Raw genomic sequence first — 21003 nt, 5'->3', positions numbered from 1 at the left:
AGGAAACAGTGTTTTGTTCTTTGAGTTTGTGGTAGAATTTCTTAATTGAACGGATGCCATTTAGCTGCACCATTAAGCGCAAGCAGTCAATATGTCTTATCTGCTAGTTTGAAGAACACAGTTGAGGCTCGCTTGTGAGAAGGTTGTATATATTTTAATGAGACTGCTTAGATTCAGAGATCTTTGTTCACACTCTCTCTCCTTACACTATGGTTTTAGATTTGTTTTCCTTACACAAAGGAGTTTAACTTGATTTTTAGGCAAATGCCTTTCTCACTTATTAGACAAAGCTTTACTTGATTTACAGCCTTAGCCTTTCATAAGTTTTCCACTCTGAAAACTTCAGATGGCTTCTCCCCAATCTTCCTGACGTTTCCCAAGCTTAGATGAGTAGGGGTGCCCGTTCATGGGAAAATGAGTCTGCGTTGCTATATTTTGAGACAACTTTGTAATAGTTTGTCTTTACATTTATGATTTTGAAATGATGTGAATTATATTGATTACTGCATTCATGTATTGCTATTGATTTACAACTAATTTGATCATCTCGATTAGATAATTTTCTTACCTTTTAATAAATGTTCTGATCTGCAAATCCAATAATTTGTCATCCTTGTGGGGTCAAATTTGCTGAACGTTATTGAAATGTTTTAACTGCTACTATGTTTTGTTGGAACTAAAGGTACATCTGCTTGAGTGCAGCTTTTACTTGACTTGGTACCCGAAATTTGCACAGTGCAAATTGCTGCATCACTGCTAAGAATGGATGGAAAACATGGGAAGTTGGTAAGTTCTCAGTATAAAAAGTATACTATGCCAGCTTTTTAAACCTTCAAAGCTGGAGAATTAAAGAAGCAAAATAGTAATAAGCAAGCAGGGGTCAAGAGGGGTCCAACACTGCAGCAGGGAATTTCCTATTGCCCTGCTTGAGATTGAGTATCAGTTGCTTACTTTTTCTACCTACAGAATTAGACTCTAAATGTTTCATCAAGGAAGTATGATGTCAAGACTTCTGGCTGTAGAAAAAGAAGAGGCTGCTGAGTGGCTTTAAGTGTGTGTTGACACTGCCACACTATCACTTAGTTGGCCACATACGGTAGCTTAATTTCACATCCATATTGTGAAAGACATCCAGCATCAGAAATCTGGAAACTCCAGGGAACTTTATAGATTAATGTAGTTTGTGGCAAAGTGCAACATTTGATGAGTTTGTCTGTCTATTTAGGTGTATTAAAAAACCCACCCATCCTTGATGGTGAATCTTCATTCCAGCTTCATCTAAAGCTTGGTGTTGTCTGCATGAAGTTGATTTCCAATGTGATAAGCATTAAGATAACTGGTAAAACAGCCCACATAAGGTTAGAAGAGGATCAAGGAGAAAGTTAGTTCCAAGGTAATTGAACAGTTCATTGGAGTAGTTTGCTTAAAATGAAGTACCCACTGTTCATTGATGAGCATGGCTGTGGAAAGGCATTGCATCAGCACATTATGGTCAAGGGAGCTAAGAGAAGCTGAAAAATCATGTATTACAAGGTCTTAGATAGAGACGACTCCTCTTTGATGAGTAGTAATGAGGTTTTGTTTCCACCACTTGACTGACATCAAGACACTTTCTTTCTTCGGTTGTGCCCTTCTGTATAAACTCACATGCCTTCACTGAACCAAATATCTCCTCTTGCTGGGGAGGGTGGTAGTTTTGCAATATTGTAAGGAAACCAGGTAGTGAGGGTTGATCATACCTTATTTAATCTAAGTAAGCAAAAATCTTGGTGACTAAACGGTGGATTTTCTTATCTTAAAACAGTTTTATTAATTTTCCTCACATCTCTACAAAAATAATGCAACAGAGTGATAGCACCGTAAAACATAATAGACAACCACTTGAATCAGAAATAACATTACAAAAACTATTTTTTTAAAGAATAAAAAACAACAAAAGAGGCAAGCCCACAGTCAAATCCTATACCATCTCCTAAAAGCAAGAGTCCAAAAATGCCCTTACAAGCCTACAGTCTCATCCACATACACCAATGCTCACATTTGCTGTACGTATTTTCTTTCAGGTTTCCTCAGAGCAAGAGACAAACTCTACAAATAAATATCTATAAACTGCTTATACCAAATGACTGCCAATTATAGATTAGGTTCAAACCATTGCCTTTCTACAAGAGTCCTAGTAGTAACAATCATAAAAATCATAATAACGTTTAATTCAGATGGAACTATACGAGAGGTAAAGAATAATCAGCTGGGCACAGACGTAGATAGGACTTTGAATAACCCTGGAGATCTCCTCAAAGACACTCTTCCAGTATTGAGACATCACTCAAAAGAACAATAAATATGCACCGTATGTGCACCTAACTCACCACATCGAAAACATTCAGAGCTTGTCTGACAACCCCAATTAAATAGTCTGTTTGTATATTATAAATATCTTGAGGAACCTTAGAATGATAAGTTTTCAGCCTGGATATATTCACAAACCAGTAATTCAAATAAATAGATTCAATAATTGTATCAACATCGATTTGTGTAGACAATATATGAGACCATTTGGTAGCTAAAACTGCTAAATTATCCAGTAGATCCATAATTAGTAGATTGTATAAATTACCGATCCGATCCTCTGCAACGAGTGCTGAACAAAAGTTCAACACAGGGTATGCTATTCAGCATCTCTGGATCCTTGACTTGATTATGAAAAAAGCTTTTAAGCTGAATGTATTTAAAGATACCTGTACAAGAACTGCATATTAGGTAACTAGCTCCGAAAACAATAAAGCTGTGAACCTCTGAACAACTGAAAAACAGATTGAAAGTGTGACCTAGACCAGTCTTCCATATAAAGATCATGAGAAAAGGAAGGAATGTCTGAATTGAACCCTAACAATGCATGCAATGTAAGAGAAGCAACTGCCAACTTATTTTTAACATTCCTCCAAATTTGTGCGAGTACCTGAAGAGACCTAAATCATGTTTGCTCAAAATACAACAGATCATGGAATTGTACCCCAGATTTGAAATACAAAGACCATAAGTATCATGTTTCGTGAAAAATCATCACTTGAGACAATCACTCAGAAAAAGCTGACCAGAAGTAAAACTTCAGATTTGGGAGTAACCATTCACCATTTTCCTTTGAAAGTTTCAAAATCTGAATTGTACGCTGTAAGGAAATGCTTCCTTGGCATGGTTACCCCCTGACTTTTTGCCTTTGCTGATGCTATGTTTTGAATTGAAAGTGTGCTGAGGCCTGCTAACCAGGCCCCAGCACCAGTGTTCTTTCCCTAACCTGTACTTTTGATTCCCCAATTGGCACACCCTGGCATCCAGATAAGTCCCTTGTAACTGGTACCTCTGGTACCAAGGGCCCTGATGCCAGGGAAGGTCTCTAAGGGCTGCAGCATGTATTATGCCACCCTAGAGACCCCTCACCCAGCACAGACACACTGCTTACCAGCTTGTGTGTGCTAGTGAGAACAAAATGAGTAAGTCGACATGGCACTCCCCTCAGGGTGCCATGCCAGCCTCTCACTGCCTATGCAGTATAGGCAAGACACCCCTCTAGCAGGCCTTACAGCCCTAAGGCAGGGTGCACTATACCATAGGTGAGGGTACCAGTGCATGAGCACTGTGCCCCTACAGTGTCTAAGCAAAACCTTAGACATTGTAAGTGCAGGGTAGCCATAAGAGTATATGGTCTGGGAGTCTGTTTTACACGAACTCCACAGCACCATAATGGCTACACTGAAAACTGGGAAGTTTGGTATCAAACTTCTCAGCACAATAAATGCACACTGATGCCAGTGTACATTTTATTGTAAAATACACCACAGAGGGCACCTTAGAGGTGCCCCCTGAAACTTAACCGACTATCTGTGTAGGCTGACTGGTTCCAGCAGCCTGCCACACTAGAGACATGTTGCTGGCCCCATGGGGAGAGTGCCTTTGTCACTCTGAGGCCAGTAACAAAGCCTGCACTGGGTGGAGATGCTAACACCTCCCCCAGGCAGGAGCTATAACACCTGGCGGTGAGCCTCAAAGGCTCACCCCTTTGTCACAGCCCCGCAGGACACTCCAGCTAGTGGAGTTGCCCGCCCCCTCCGGCCCCGGCCCCCACTTTTGGCGGCAAGGCCGGAGAAAATAATGAGAATAACAAGGAGGAGTCACTGGCCAGTCAGGACAGCCCCTAAGGTGTCCTGAGCTGAGGTGACTCTAACTTTTAGAAATCCTCCATCTTGCAGATGGAGGATTCCCCCAATAGGATTAGGGATGTGACCCCCTCCGGGGAGGAGGCACAAAGAGGGTGTACCCACCCTCAGGGCTAGTAGCCATTGGCTACTAACCCCCCAGACCTAAACACGCCTTTAAATTTAGTATTTAAGGGCTTCCCTGAACCTAAAGATTTAGATTTCCTGAAACTACAAGAAGAAGGACTGCCGAGCTGAAAGACCCCTGCAGAGGAAGACCAGAAGACACCAACTGCCTTGGCCCCAGACTTACCGGCCTGTCTCCTGCCTTCCAAAGAACCTGCTCCAGCGACGCTTTCCAAGGGACCAGCGACCTCTGAATCCTCTGAGGAATGCCCTGCTTCGAAAAAGACAAGAAACTCCCGAGGACAGCGGCACTGCTCCAAAAGAACTGCAACTTTGTTACAAGGAGCAGATTTAAAGACCCCTGCAATTCCCCGCAAGAAGCGTGGGACTTGCAACACTGCACCCGGCGACCCCGACTCGACTGGTGGAGAACAACCAACTCAGGGAGGACCCTCCGGCGACTCTACGACTGTGAGTAACCAAAGTTGTCCCCCCTGAGCCCCCACAGCGACGCCTGCAGAGGGAATCCCCAGGCTCCCCCTGACCGCGACTGTCTGAACTCCATTTCCCGACGGCTGGAAAAGGCCCTGCACCCGCAGCCCCCAGCCCCTAAAGAAACGGAACTTCTGTGCAGGAGTGACCCCCAGGAGGCCCTCTCCCTTGCCCAGGTGGTGGCTACCCCGAGGAGCCCCCCCCCCTTGCCTGCCTGCATCGCTGAAGAGACCCCTTGGTCTCCCATTGAAACCTGAAGGAAACCCGACGCGTGTTTGCACACTGCACTCGGCCGCCCCCGCGCTGCTGAGGGTGTACTTTCTGTGCTACGTTGTGTCCCCCCCGGTGCCCTACAAAACCCCCCTGGTCTGCCCTCCGAAGACGCGGGTACTTACCTGCTGGCAGACTGGAACCGGGGCACCCCCTTCTCTCCATTATAGCCTATGTGTTTTGGGCACCTCTTTGACCTTTGCACCTGACCGGCCCTGAGCGGCTGGTGTGATAACTTTGGGGTTGTTCTGAACCCCCAACGGTGGGCTACATTGGGCCAAAAACTGAGAACTGTAAGTGACTTACTTACCTGTGAAAACTAACAATAACTTACCTCCCCCAGGAACTGTGAAAATTGCACTGTGTCCACTTTTAAAACAGCTTATTGTGTTTTATGACAAAAGTATTCATGCTAATGTAATGATTCAAAGTTCCTAGAGTACTTACCTGCAATACCTTCCAAACAAGCTATTACATGTGAAATTTGAACCTGTGGTTCTTAAAATAAACTAAGAAAAGATATTTTTCTATAACAAAACCTACTGGCTGGATTTGTCTCTGAGTGTGTGTACCTCATTTATTGTCTATGTGTATGTACAACAAATGCTTAACACTACTCCTTGGATAAGCCTACTGCTCGACCACACTACCACAAAATAGAGCATTAGTATTATCTCTTTTTACCACTATTTTACCTCTAAGGGGAACCCTTGGACTCTGTGCATGCTATTCCTTACTTTGAAATAGCACATACAGAGCCAACTTCCTACATACGCCATGGGCATTTATATTGTCAGACAGACTGACTACATAACCTCTACACCCAAGAACAAAAAAAAAAGAACTGCAGTTAAATAGCTCTAAAAATATACAAAAATGTAGGGAGGATCTTCATTTTAATCAAAGTACAGTGCCAAATAAGATGGAGAGGTAGCCTATTCCAATGTTCAAAAATATACTTAGATTTCTCTACCAATGTCTCGTAATATAGTGATACAATACCCTTAACCTCTGGGTAGAGCCATACTCTCAGATAAAGAGCAGACTGTACATCACTCTCTGGCCTAGCTTGATTATAAAGAATGTCTCATGGACGTATTAAGCCTGTACCCAGACAAAGCCCCAAATGACAAAGCTTCACGTTCAATTGCCACAATAGATATAGATGGTCAGATGTGACAACTGCCACATCATCCGTGTATACTGCTATGCTGTAAGTTGCAACGTTGATCCTAAGCAATACCAGTTGCACAAAGTTCCTTAAATAACGAAATATGGTTAAAGATAAAAAGAAAATAATAATGGGGACAGCAGACACCCCTGATGCGTTGTTCTTTTAATCACCAGTTTCTCCAAAATGGAACCACACCGAACCCGCAGAGCTGATAGGTTAGAATAAAGAGCTAGCCAACATTAGGCCTCCAAACCAAATCCAAAGTAATCTTCGGAATCTCTTTTTAGGAAGAAGCTGAAAATCAATCTCTTCAGTTGTTAACCTGTCCTCCTACTTTCCTTATAATCTTTCCTGTACCCTCAGTGCTGGGATGCCCTAGGGTAGCTATGCGCTCTATAAATGCATAAAACTAAACTAAACTAAAACGTATAGCAACAAGTGTCACCCATAAAAAAACAAGGATACTCAATCAAATACCACTTTGGCATCCAGAATAATCATCCCTGGTGGGAGATTCAGCACACTAGCCAAGTCAAATATTGCAAGGCAAGTATATGCTGTAGTATCATGATGTGAGCCATGCAGCATAATATCCACCCACCCACCAAGTCTAGGAGCTATACAATCAGTCAATATTTTGACATAAATTTTTGCATCACAATTATTTAAAGATATTGGCCAATAAAAGCCACAATTCTGCAGATCCTTACCCTTTTCCAAAAATACTGTTATATATGTCTCACACCAAGACTGAGGCACTACTTTTGTTACCTAAACATATTTGACGAGTGAAAAAAATGATTAGGAAGCATACACAAGAAGTCGTTATAAAACTATGAGAGTAGTACGTCTGGCCCCATCGGCCTTCGTATGCAGGTGCTTCTTAATAGCCCCAAGAATAGCCCCAATAATTTCTACCTCTAATATTGGGATCCCATAATCATCCGCTCAGCCTCACATAGTAACCCTGATAGGACAGATGTTATATAGTGATTGAAAAGTACCTCCACAAGTGAGTCTCAATTAGCATTCTTTCACTTACTATGTGAGTGGGTATGTCAGTCATCCCATTTCTAGAGTGTTTTAGTCAGAATTTGCTCTTGAACATTAAATTGACTAAAGACCTGGCCAGACCAGAAAAGGGAAACAGCCAAAAAACTAGCATCTTGGTCTTGTAATTCTCTAGTGAAAATGCAGGTAGGTTGAATGGAAAAAGTAGAGTGAATCTCCTAGATGGTCTCAGAATGGAGAATACCTGAGAAAGTAGCTCACGTGGCCTGTCTTCTGCTCCCTTTTCCTGAGACAGCCCGCTAAATTACATACTAATATTTAAGGCCTACAGATGGCCATCCATCTTTGAGAACTATAGCTTAGTGTCAACTTCCAAACAATGACCATTATCATTATAAGGCTTTAGATTCCATCTTTTCAAGCACTGAGAGACAAATATTAAAAAGCTAATTATCTAGTAACAATCCATACAGTACACGTTTCTAATCAAGTGCTTTCAAGTGCATGTTTTACACTTATAGTTTTATCTATTATTTAGTATCTTATTTAGATTTTTAAAATAGGAACAACATGCCACATTGTGGTGACTTTTAACTGCCATGCATATATGAGTGAGAACAAGGTGAGAAATATAATTGGTGTTGCATTTTGCATGATTGGTAATGTCCAGTTAGCCAAATGGTTCATTGGACATTTACTTGAATGTAAACATGGCTTTTACTATTGTTCGGGTTAGAAGATTGTTAGTAGTATGATTTAAGGAGTCGTTTTTGAAAGTATATGGACCCAGATCATGTTAGCATGTATAGAAGTAACCCATCTCTCAGATAATACTCATTGATGTTTGAGAATATTTTGGGATTCACATGTATCAATGGGAACAGATCCTGCACTTAACCCAAGAGGCTACCAAAGCATTCTTCATCCTTGTGGTTTACAATGCCACCAGGACCTTTCATTAGCAATACAGAACAATATTATCTGGTTAGGCTTTTATGTGTATATGTCCTTAAATCTTCTGCTCTTCAAAAGCCATTTACGTTGACCGTTCAGCAATCGTGCATAGTGACACACAACGCTTCCATTGTATACCTGTAAATTACATTTCTTGAATACAGAGACACCACCACTTCAGAGTTCCAAAAATTACCCCCTTATTCACACTGTTTGACGCATTTTAACACAAAGCCTTTGTCTTAGTATGTACATGCTCTGTGCACCTCAATACAAGTGCTTTATTAAGGAGATATAAACAATACATCGCTTGTCAAACCAGTGGATCATGTAAATATTTTACGTAATTTTAGATTGCAATGCCTTCAACAAATCAGTAAATACGCCATCCCCATTGTTACATGTAACAATAAATAAACACTAGTATGTCAATAGCATGGTTTCTTGAGATTTAATACATAGACAACGGCTCATTCTATCTTATTAGAACAATATAGATTGCCTCCATTACAAACGCATTCTATTAGATTGCAGTATATCAAATTACATCATCAATTATATCTAATAGGCAATGAGCTTGACAGTGTGACGTTTACCTACTGAATACAAATATTTGATTATAAACAACCTACCCTGATTTTTGGCACCACTCTCCGAAGTGTCTCTGCCGGATTCTGTCGTATCAGGACTGGAAGATTTGCAACCACGCTTGTTCCTTGAATATCTTGACCAGAGCTACAAATAAATGGAAATGTTTTGAGTACTCAAAAAGGACCTGAAACAAAAGTTCAGTGTGCTTCAGTTAGCACATTTTTCTGCACGCTATGGCTAAACTAGATATTGGTTGATGTCTCAGGCACTGAAACGTAATCTACCATCATGGCATGATGCAGCTATAACAATGTATTCAACAGTTAATACCCATTTATTGAACATATGCAAGAATTAAAATAGTCTTATAATAGTCTTATAGTGAAGGAGAAATACAGAAAGGTCTCCGGTAACGGTATATTAATACTCAGATCCTTATATTAGCATTGGGGACTACGTAAGGACTGCCTTACGTTTCATCTCACCTTCGTTTCACTCATTGGGTACAAGAATTGCACAAGCTAATAATGAACACATGTGATTTCCAAATAAAGAAATAAACCACTTTCAATAAAGGTAGGAGTGCAAAAACCTGTTCATTTTGAATACTATTCAAATAAAAAGGTAGAATTACAGTGCTGCATTATTTTACGTAATTGTTTTTTTTATATGCTGTATAGTCTTAAGCATCTGGTCTTGTCTACTGGCTCCAATGTAATATGTATTGAAAAAACGGTTCATCTTTTGAGCAGCATTTGCTACAGCTCGGCTTTTAAAACTCTGCAGTGGTCTAAGCATATCTAATTTTGGTTATGAGACCAGAGACCGAGGTGTTTTTTGTTCCCCTCATAGATGTTCCTTGCTGCACAAAATCTAAAAGCGTTGTTTTGGATGATGAGTTTCTAGATGGATTACAGTAATGCTATGCCGCCTGCTTCTTGTATAGGGTACATCGGCCATTGCAATAGCCGCTGGAAGCTCTGGTTTGGTTCACCAGAATGTTCTCTAATGGCTTGGTTTTACGATCGGCAAGAGCGTGATTAACATATTGTTGGCAGTTCTGTATGACTAGAGAGCATGTGTGCTCGATTTCAGAGCAGTGTGGATAAAGTTGAATTGTGAATTGGGCAAGTCTAATGTTGGTAACTTTATCGGTTGCAATCTTTACGGAGTTTGAACTGTGGCAGTTGCTACAAAATGTTAGCTCTGTAGCTACGGTTCAAATACTTAGTTCACAGAAAAAATGCATGTTTGTGATCACTAGTTTATTTGGCTTATTTATGCAATTACACAAAAAAAGGCAGCTAAAAAAGGGGCACATATTACATTGATCTTGGGAAGTTTCGTTCAGACAGACCACTCGCGACAATATGGACTAGTTTATCAAATTTTGCGGTCACAGAACCGAGGCCATAAAAATAAAAATTTGCAGGATTTTTGCAGCATGCACACAATGTGCCTGTCACAAAAAAATCTGTGGTACAACCAACAAATCAGAACCGCACAGCAAGCCCGAGCTAGAACGAGGGACGTCTGATATCAGAAAGAGTGCAACAGATTTTAGTTTAAAGATTGCACTCTCTATGCCCCATTTTGACATGTCTTTTCCTAGCGTTCTGCTGGAGAGAGCTGTTAATGTGGCTCCCTCCTCTCCTCCCATTCTAATGTATAGTTGAGGAGGTTGGAGGGGCCACTTAACAGCTCGATGTAGTGGCATGTATTGCACTCTGCTCTTACCCCGAGGCTGGTGGAAGAGGAAGTTTGGTCATGGTGCTAGAATAGGTGACTATAAGGTAGGGAACTGTAAAATGCAAATGTGGAAGAGGGCTGCACAAACGGGACAAAGGAGCAGTGAGAAAGATTTAAAATGCATAGGTGTTAGAAGCGTTGGGGTGCAGTTCACGGGAACTTTATTCAGAGCTTCTTGGAGGCCAGCTCTGCCTCCATGAAGCTTGTAGTGTTGTCACAGGTCGCACACAGTGGGGCAGAGAATGAAAACACAACTCTCCTGCCCACCTGCCTTTTACTGACCCAGCATGGCAGCGCAGGGTCACTAAAAGGAGGATTTCGTAAAGTTCTGTTTAGAGATTTTGTAGGGGCTTTTGTGAAAAATTGCAGGACTTTTACAAAAGTGCCAATATTGCAATTTGGTTTACAAATCGCAAAATCTTGCACAGGTCAGAGGCTGTGCCCTGCCTGTTTTGGTGTTAAGCAGAGCATAAGGCATCACCAAAGGCCAGATTCTGCACCCACACCGCAACCAAAACCAGTCCATAAGTGTATTGTATGACTAAAGTGCAAGAAACGTGACCGGATGAAACTAAGACAACTGGCATGAGCAAATCACAGACACTCTCCTATATACATAACAGAAAATTCCAACAAAACAACTGATAAAACGTTTTCTGAAATACTTTTTTGTTGGACCTGGCCCTTTTTACTGGGTCATCCCCAAACGTTTTGCCTCCTTTCTCCTATTTTTTCTGACCTGTTGTTGTTGGCTTTTGAACTCTGAGCACTTAACCACTGCTAACCAGTGCTAAAGTGCATATGCTCTCTGTGTAAATTGTACTGTTGATTGGTTTATCCATGATTGGCATATTTGATTTACTTATAAGTCCCTAGTAGAGTGCACTATATGTGCCAAGGGCCTGTAGATTAAATGCTACTAGTGGGCCTGCAGCACTGGTTGTGCCACCCACTTTAGTAGCCCCTTTACCTTGTCTCAGGCCTGCAATTGCACGGCCTGTGTGTGCAGTTTCACTGCCACTTCGACTTGGCATTTAAAAGTACTTCCAAGCCTAAAACTCCCCTTTTTCTACATATAAGTCACCCCTAATGTGTGCTCTAGGTAACCCCTAGAGCAGGGTGCTGTGTGGGTAAAAGGTAGGACATGTACCTGTGTAGTTTACATGTCCTGGTAGTGTAGAACCCCTAAATATATTTTTACACTACTGTGAGGCCTGCTCCCTTCATAGGCTAACATTGGGGCTGCCCTCAAACATTGTTGAAGTGGTAGCTGCTGATCTGAAAGGAGTAGGAAGGTCATATTTAGTATGGCCAGAATGGTAATACAAAATCCTGCAGACTGGTGAAGTTGGATTTAGTATTACTATTTTAGAAATGCCACTTTTAGAAAGTGAGCATTTCTCTGCAATTAAATCTTTCTGTGCCTTACAATCCACGTCTGGCTGGGTTTAGTTGACAGCTCCTTGTGCATTCACTCAGACACACCCAAAAGACAGGGTACTCAGCCTCACTTGCATACATCTGCATTTTGAATGGGTCTTCCTGGGCTGGGAGGGTGGAGGCCCTGCTCTCAAAGGACTGCCACACCCCCTGCTGGGACCCTGGCAGACAGGATTGAACTGAAAGGGGACCTGGTGCACTTCTAAGCCACTCTTTGAAGTCTCCCCCACTTCAAAGGCACATTTAGGTATAAAACAGGGCCTCTGCCCTACCACCACAGACACTTCCTGGAGAAGAGTCCTGAAACAGAACCTGCACCCTGACAAGAAGAACTGCCTGGCTGCCTAAAGGACTCACCTGACTGCTTTCTACAGAGGACTGCTGCCTTGCGGTTGCCCTGCTGCCTTGCTGAACTCTTGCCTTGTAAAATGTAAATTAGCACTTGTATAGCGCACTACTCAACCGTTAGGGTCTCAAGGCGCTGTACTCATACCGCTATGGAACCCCTCCTGGCTTTTCCCTGTGAGGCGCCCACTCCTGAGCAGGGTGAAGCCAGGCATCCAAGCGCTGTTGGGGCCGTTGTGGAGATTAAGCAAGCTATTGCCCAGAGTTGCAGAGTGGGACCCATGAATTAGATTAGGCACCGAGGCGAGAATTATCTGGTCAAGGGGAATTGAGCCCAAGACCTGCCGAAGCGGGACTTGAACCCTGGTCTTGAGCCAGATCTCTGCCTCAGGGTCTGCTGCTCTAACCATTGAGCCACACTTCTCCTTGCTGCAGAAGTGCTCTCCATGGGCTTGGATAGAGCTTGCCTCCTGTTCCCTGAAGTCTCAGGAGCAAAAAGACTTCTGTCTTGCAACTGGACTCCTTGTGCGGTGCAACAATTCGACACACAGCTTGCTCTGCGGTGAAAAATTCACCGCACGCCGAACCGGAAAGACGCACTCGACTGTGAGAGGAAAAGAACGACCCGACGCCTGCGGTGCGACCGGAACTTCGACGCACGGCCCGCCTGAACAACGCCGCCCGACTTCCAGAGGGGAAATCGACGCAGCGCCTGCCGTGAGGAAGAAAATGCCACGCACAGCCCACCGGAATGAAGCGCAGCCGGTCAACAAGCCCAGGATTCCACGCAGAGACCCCGGGACGTCTGAAAACCCCGCGACCCACAGAGGAGACCAGTCTGCGCGCCGGAAATCGATGCAAAGTCTTCCCCGCATGAAAAATAACGACGCACTCCAGGTACTTTGTGCTTGAAAGAGACTTTGTTTGCTTTTTAAAGACTTAAGACACTTTATATCACTTCCCAGTGATATCTTCACAATTTCTTATTGCATCTTTTATCGTTTTGACCTACAAATATCCAGATAAATATAATATATTTTTCTAAACACTGTGTGGTGTATTTTTGTGGTGCTATATTGTGTTATTGTATGATTTATTGCACAGATACTTTACACATTGCCTTCTAAGTTAAGCCTGTCTGCTCAGTGCCAAGCTACCAGAGGGTGGGAACAGGATAATTTGGATTGTGTGTGACTTACCCTGACAAGAGTGAGGGTCCTTGCTTGGACAGGGGGGTAGCCTGACTGGCAACCAAAGACCCAATTTATAACAGTTTTTTTTTACTAGGATCAGTAACTAGTCAAGAAAACTTTAAAAAAAACAAAAAAACCTCAACAACATAATTGGGATGGAAGTCATAGTCATGATGCAAAAGTCAAAACCTTTTTAAATTCACAGTTATTGAGGGCTAAGAAATCATAAAACCACAATGCGCTGGGCATATGGAAAGTATGATTACAAATTTCTAGCACCAATTAATATCTGTTAAAAAAATGTGTTGCTAGTGAATATAATTTGATGCCACACTCAAGGCAAAGTGATGGATTATGCTGGTTAGGTACTGGGTTTATTTGAATTCAGATACCCGCAGAGGTCATAAATACTGCTGCTGCTGTTATGTTATGTTATATCGTAGTAGCTGTACATGTATATCCTAGGTTTTAGCCCAGAAAAGCAGGTTTTGGCATAAGTCAGATTCAAACAGAAATAGGTTTGTAAGGGCTTATGTAAGTGAAAACTAGCTCTTAAACTGCAAGGATAAGAAGCTCAACTTCATGAGCACAAGGACTGAAAAAAATCCTCCTCCCTTTCCTGGCAGCTATCTCATGGGAGGTACAAACCATGGCTGTAGCATGATTGTTACCCTCTTTCTGATGCAAAAAGGATATCCACATGCCTGCATTAAAGAAAGAAAAGGATGAAATAGTTATTAAAAATGCAAACCAGTATAAATCCATGGTGAACACTGCAGCTCATGGAGCATAAATAGGATGTGAAAATAACCAACTTTCTGGACATAGCCAAATGGTAGGACAGAATCCAAACCTAGCCATTCCTTTGCTCTCATTCACCTCTTGTCCACCCAATTAGATGTTAAGGATGATGGCATAATCATGGATATGAACAGCACTGATATGGACTGCATTCAGACTAGCCATTGGGGAAAGGTGAATCTCTGGCGAGAAATGTATAAAAGATACTTTCATGGGGAAATTCTGTGACATTGTTGACATTGCAAAAATAAATATATATATTTTAAAATGTGTGATGGCATAATAGGCTAGAGCCTATCGAGCCTGAAAGAAACTGTAATGCTACAATACAGGCATTCATCTCCAGATACAGGACTCAAGGAATATGACCAGGACAGATTCTGTGCCTCGAGGACGTATTTCAGCTATGCAGGCTTACTTGGACTCCAAACATCCAAGAAGGAGGCAGCAACACTTCATAAGAAGTTGGAAAAACAAGGAGTCCTTCTCTGTTGGCATTATATAGCTAGGCTATCATTGTTTCGGTTTAACCCTATAATAAATGACAAAACCCTAATAAAAGGGAAACTGCCATCATCAGTTGGCATTCTATAGCCAGGCTGTCCTGTTCCAGGCTTAAACCTATGATAACTGATAAAACCATATCTACAGGGAAACTGCCCTCATCAGCATAAAGATATAAACAGCGATAAACAGCTGCACAACAACAAACTAAAATGACATTCATAGAAAGGAAACACAGAGAGAATGATTATTTTTTATTCTTCCTGAAGGAGACAACACAATGCAACTTTGTTATAAAGGGTAGCAGCAAGAAAGATTGATAAAAGACTATTCTGCTTGGGTTTTGTTGTTCAGGGATATCATTAAAATATTGTTCTTTTTTCCCTATAGTTTTGATTTTCTTCATTTAAAGGTGCAGGGTCTGGAAGCTTGTTTTAGGTCTGATCTAAATATTTAATATATTGTAGATAATCTGGGAATAGTACAATGTTATGTTATATTTTGAAAGTGTTGAATTCTTTCACTTACTGAAATGGCTGCCTCATAACTAACGTGCCCATTATGTACAATCCATTTAGTAACCAATATAGAATGGCTAAAATGGTTTGACACATTAGCCCCCTTTTCCAACAAGTCAGTATTGATGAAGATCAACTGCCAAAACCCTAGGTTTTAAACATTCAATCCCAGGTGTAATGGCAGGTACCCATGAAAAGAATGCTGTCACCATGCACATGGGAACTGTAATAAAAACATGACTCACGAGTTTCCACATACCAACAAAATTCACAGTTGCAATGTGTCCAATTGCTATGTACGAGATTTTCAGATAATCCCCACAATTTACATTTCACGCAACTCGACTGCTGGGCTTTTGGAGACCATAGTTACAATGGTAACAGCAAGATTTCAAGTCCCAATATACAATGTGATGTCTTTTAAGAGGTCGGGGCTGACTTAAAATACGGTATTTGGCATGTGGACACGTGACAGTCATGATTGTTCACACAAAGGCAGCACTCTCAATATATTCATGCAAAGACTGCAGAAAAATAGTGACGAACATGCTTAAAACATAAAATTTCTTGTGCCTCAGAAGGCAATGCTACACATTAATCTGGTGTAAATCGAATTGTCAGGTGTTTCACAAGGTTCTGTGCTGTTGCCTGGGTTGACCTCTCCTACATTGTCATAATATTCAGTAAGGAGTAGATGACTGATCCTCAACAGTGTCCAGGAATTTGTTTATTAAGACATGTTAATATAGCACTTACGTTTTTAATCCAGTAATAGTCCTGTAAAAAAAGGCAGGGTCCTGACACAGGTGGGAGAAATTATTAGATGTGTGGGAGGGTAATGATATGTGAGAGTGACTGACAGTGCAATACAAAGACCTTCTATGCTTATAACAGTCTAATTCCACTGGACACACTGCCAATGGGAAGACGCCACATATCCTGGGCTCCTCCTTTAAATTAACCATCCACTTTATAGCTTTTTCTGCCAAAACCTCGTTTTGTAAACAGTGGAACACACCATGTTTTTCTATCGTTGGGGGTTAGGCCACTGAATGAACAATAACAAGAACTGATTTCCAAAGGTTTGGAAAACACTGAGAAAATAGATCTAAAATCCACCAATAAAGAAAATGCTGAAAACAGGATAGCCTATCTACAGTGTCTCTCACTGATAACATCAATTTTGACTGTGGTTTTCTTATAGAATTGCTTGATCCATTATCGTGAAAAGGTGCATTGAACATGCAGAACATGTTCATTTAGCATTGACTGAAAAAACAAGCACTGTGGTGAGCCAATGTCTCCAAGTGGCCCCAGGAAAGGCTTTTCACTCTCCACTCTGCACACATGTCTAATGTCCAGCTATTCAGGTAAAAGTGCAGCTTTCTTGATTGTGAAACCACTTCACTGTGAACTTGTCTGACTTTGGGTGATCCCTTAGTAAAGGTGTATAACTTGAGTAAGACATGGAAACATAGTAGAGGTAATATGAGGAGTCCTAATAGAATGAACGCTCCAAAGCTTCTACCAAGGGTTCTCACAGTATTAAAGAAGAAATGCCCTCATCAATTACACAGCATGAATGAGTTTGAGTTACTATTGTCCATTTGTTGCTGTTTGTAAGTATAACAGACAACATAGCCAAAGTCATCTAAGCATAAACAAAATATGTTCTTTGTATTTCAGCTGGAGCAAGAATGAAGTACAATTATCATTTGAAAAAGGTCAAACTTTAATTAATAACGAGGACAAAATACATGTATTTTAAAATATCTTTGCAACACAAGTTTCATTTTCACAGCAATACCTATATTTTACTCTGGACATAGACTAATGAAATATTGCTTAAAGTTATTAAAACACTTTGTGTAACAAACTATCTGTGAACAGCCCCACCAAATTACTTTAAGAGTCCTTATCATTAAATTAAATCTATGCTATCTGTGCAAACTCTGCTGCATTATGTTAATAAACTTAACATGAAAACTAAGCATATTACGCAAAACATTGATTATTACACTTTCCTTTGCCTAGTGCTTCAAGAACAGTGGTTTGTCAGTAAATCCAAATTTACATTTAAGTGGGCATGGACATTTTTCAAGAGGCGAGAGTGGAACAAAAACGCATGATCACATGCAATTATAGAAAATAAACAATCAAGGCAAAATATAATAATCACAAAAACTATAGATAAAATGATCATGGAAGGCTAGGCATGAAAGAAAGACAACATGGACCGTCTTCATCAATAAGTCCAATGTCACCCATCTCACTAAATTCTTGACAATTCATTTAAGGAATTCACAAACACAGCGAGCACAATGAATACTAACATGAACACATGCTGTAGACACAGATTCACCCCTACACCACAGCAACACTGAAAGGAATTTGTCTGCAAAAAGTTGGCAAAGATTTCGTGTTTTTGAAGCTCATTCATGGTCTATGGCAACAGCCAGTAAAGGAGAGTTTGAACCTTGCATTATGTATCACCTTATGGAAAAATAGATCATAAAATAATTATTAGTTCTCATGAATATTTCTTTATTTGAATTCTGAAAGAAGATGTGACATAATCCAAATATTTTCTGTGCCCTCTCTCTGGTTAGATTTCCACTGGATCTCTAAGTCATCCTGCCATTAATTCATAGAGCTGGGAAAATAGACAACAGTCTCACCAAACCTCCTGTGCAGTGGCAGCCTGTACTTTTATGAGGGAGGGGTGGACAGGACACATGCACACTCACATTCATTCACACACATGCAGGCACACACACACATCTATTCACAATACTCATTACCAAATATTCAAACATACATGCATGCATCAAACATTCCTTTAAAATAACACACACTTACCTGCAGCTCAGCCTCGGAAGACCAAGGAGGGTTGGGACTGCTGCCTTCCTCATTAGGTCAGCCAATGAGGGAAGGCAGCAGTCCCACTCTCGTCACAAAGTGGGATGGGGGCAGTGGGACTGCTGACCCCCACCCCACTCTGTGACAAAGTGTCATTGATTGACACTCGGCCCTGAGCACTGAAGCACTCAGGACGGAGTCAATGAGTGACACTACCCCTCATCACCAAGAGGGAGGGCCTCGAGGACCTTTACTGAGCTGAGGAGGTCACACCCACAGGAGCTGTTACCGCCTGAGCCTATCAAAGATCCGCTCAGGCAACCAGAAGCCTGTGCAAATAGCGCATGTATAACTCCTGGCTGTCTTACCTGAAAATGAAGTGTCTGTCAGGCTGACCTTTGCTCATGGCCACAAAGGATGGGTGGCGCCAGCTCCCGTGGGTATACATCACAAGGATGGGCCAAATTAGAGACTAGTTCAGACCTGCCACTGACTCTGCCAGGTAAACTGAGATACACGGGACTGTTTACAAATCAGCATTCTTTCTGGTATTTGTGTTTGTGAATTCCATTAGAGTTGAACATTTGCTCCAAGTGAAGGAGTAATACTATGGGAGTGAATTTCTGATGTTATTTGGGCCCCAAGAGACAGCAGGGTTAGATAATGTTGTAGTTGCTGATACACACAGCTCATATCATGCGTTTGATGTGTTTTGAGTGAAGCTCAACCGAACTACTACAGAACTCCTATTTCCCATAAACTAGAAACATTTTTTTCATGCTAATGTGGAGTTAGAAGGCCAAAAACGCTGTGCCATATTTACAAAGTAGCGCAATGCAGGCATTGCGCCACTTTGTATCCCTTTGCGCTACATTATGCCTGCGCCAGGCATAATGTATGCAAAGGTGGTATTCCCCCTTTGGGGGGGGGACAAAAAATAGTGCAAAGAAATCAGACACATTTCTTTGCGACATTTTTTTTTGGCACTTTTAATGCCTGCTTTCAGCAGGCGTTAAAAGGAGACTTCTCTTGGTTACAATTGGCCTCTGTGTGCTTTGCAGGATTAAATGTTTTACGCTAATCCTGCGAAGCGCCGGACTAGCATAAACAATTGTGACGCTAGTCCCCTAACTACCGCCATGCTGTGCCATATTTTAAATATGACCACACATGGTGGCATTGGGGGGGTGCTAAGGGGTATAAAAAAAAGTGGCACAGCACTGTGTGCAGAGCCACTTTTCTGGAATATGCCCCATAGGGCAGTGCTTTATTTGTAAATAAAAAGGTGCCGGTACCCAAAGCCCTCCTCTTAAACATGTGGCTGCTGCAATTAAATGTGTGAACACAGAATACGAAGGCAGCGTAATCTTGAAGCCATCTCGGGCCTCTTCAATCCATTTACAGGCGCTTCCTGCCCTTTCAGCACACTCTCGCGGATTTCTGCTTTTTCTCATTGTGATGCTTTTTTGTTTTTCTCTTCCTCCGTCTTTCCCATATGTGTCTTTTTCTCGCAGTAAATGCTTGAGGCAGAAAAATAAGTGCTGGTGCTCCGCATCGGAAACATCAAGCACAAATTAAGCACTGCCATATGGGCATTTTTAAGAGCCCCTAGTGCCATTATTCGAACGCTACATTAGTGTAATTTCTTTACACTAATGTGGCGTCCGGCCAAAAACGCTGCGCCATATTTGTAACCCTTTGCGCTACATTATGCCTGCGCCAGGCACAATGCATGCAAAAAGGGCATCCCCACGTTAGGGGGGCCAAAAAAGTGCTGCAAAGAAATCTGTCAGGTTTCTTTGCGTCATTTTTATCCGGCAGGCATTAAAAGGAGGCTTCCATTGGGTACAATGAGCCTCTGGGTGATCTGCAAGATTAGCAACAAAACTGACGCTAATCCTGCAAAGCGCCAGACAAGTGTAAAAAATTCTGATGCCAGTCCCCTAACTACCGCCATGGTGCATTGTATTTTAAATACGATGCACACATGGTGGCATTAGGGGGGCGCTAAGAAAAGTGGCGCTGTACTGTGTGCAGTGCCACTTTTCTTAAATATGCCCTATAGTTCTGTTTTTTGCAGGAAGCATATTAACCCTCTATGCTACTTTATGTTAAGTCAAAGCTGCCACTAGGCAAAACTCCCATCTCTCTCTCTAGTAGGAACATTAAACACAAGAGGTATCTTGACATTTTAATTGTTTCTTGAAGGCTAAACGCACAAGGAACTTTTCAGCAGGTGCTTTTAAATCACAAATTTCGGACGTTATTATTAAACACAGCGCCCCCCGGAGGTCAGCATCCAGTGCAGTTGCACCACTCGCACCGCCCAAAAGCCGGCCCTGCACAAGCTATACCTCTCTGAAGAGCTCTAAGTAGACAGACACATGGGTCAGAGGGTGCTTTTAATAATTCCAGGTTGGCTTGGATGGTATTTTATCAGTCCAAAGCTCTAATACTGTGCCTAATGTGGTTGTATCATTTTTCAGTTTGGCATGGATTAGATTTTCTAATCCTATGCCTAAAGACTGCTGTAAAAGTGGCAAAAAGATTTGCCACTCTCTAGCTCGGCACAAATGGCACTTTACTAATCCTGTGCTTACAAACTCTGTTAGAGAAAGACATTTGAGGTGAACAGATTCAGTGTGTCAGTGGTGTTGTAAGGTGCTGTATATAAGGGAGCTCTCTGTCTAAACTTGGAAACTACATTGAAAAAAAGGTTAGGGTAATGTTATAATAAGGTGAAAATGTTAGTTAAAACATAACACTTTAAAATCAAAATGCCA

At 41.7% G+C, this 21003-nt stretch overlaps 1 protein-coding gene across 2 annotated transcripts in view; it reads right to left on the bottom strand.

Moving 5' to 3' along the window:
* PPP4R4 (protein phosphatase 4 regulatory subunit 4) overlaps positions 1-21003 on the bottom strand; it is a 1510494-nt gene that overhangs the window by 1202126 nt on the left and 287365 nt on the right. For both annotated transcript variants that reach the window (XM_069208239.1, XM_069208238.1), the window contains exon 3: positions 8853-8955. In XM_069208239.1, coding sequence (XP_069064340.1) covers positions 8853-8955 — 103 coding nt within the window. The remainder of the gene's footprint in view (positions 1-8852; positions 8956-21003) is intronic.

Source organism: Pleurodeles waltl, chromosome 9 (assembly GCF_031143425.1).
Source record: "Pleurodeles waltl isolate 20211129_DDA chromosome 9, aPleWal1.hap1.20221129, whole genome shotgun sequence".
In the NCBI taxonomy this organism is placed as follows: domain Eukaryota; kingdom Metazoa; phylum Chordata; class Amphibia; order Caudata; family Salamandridae; genus Pleurodeles; species Pleurodeles waltl.
The sequence above is the reverse complement of the archived record's forward strand: the minus strand, read 5'-3'. Positions and strand labels throughout refer to the sequence as shown.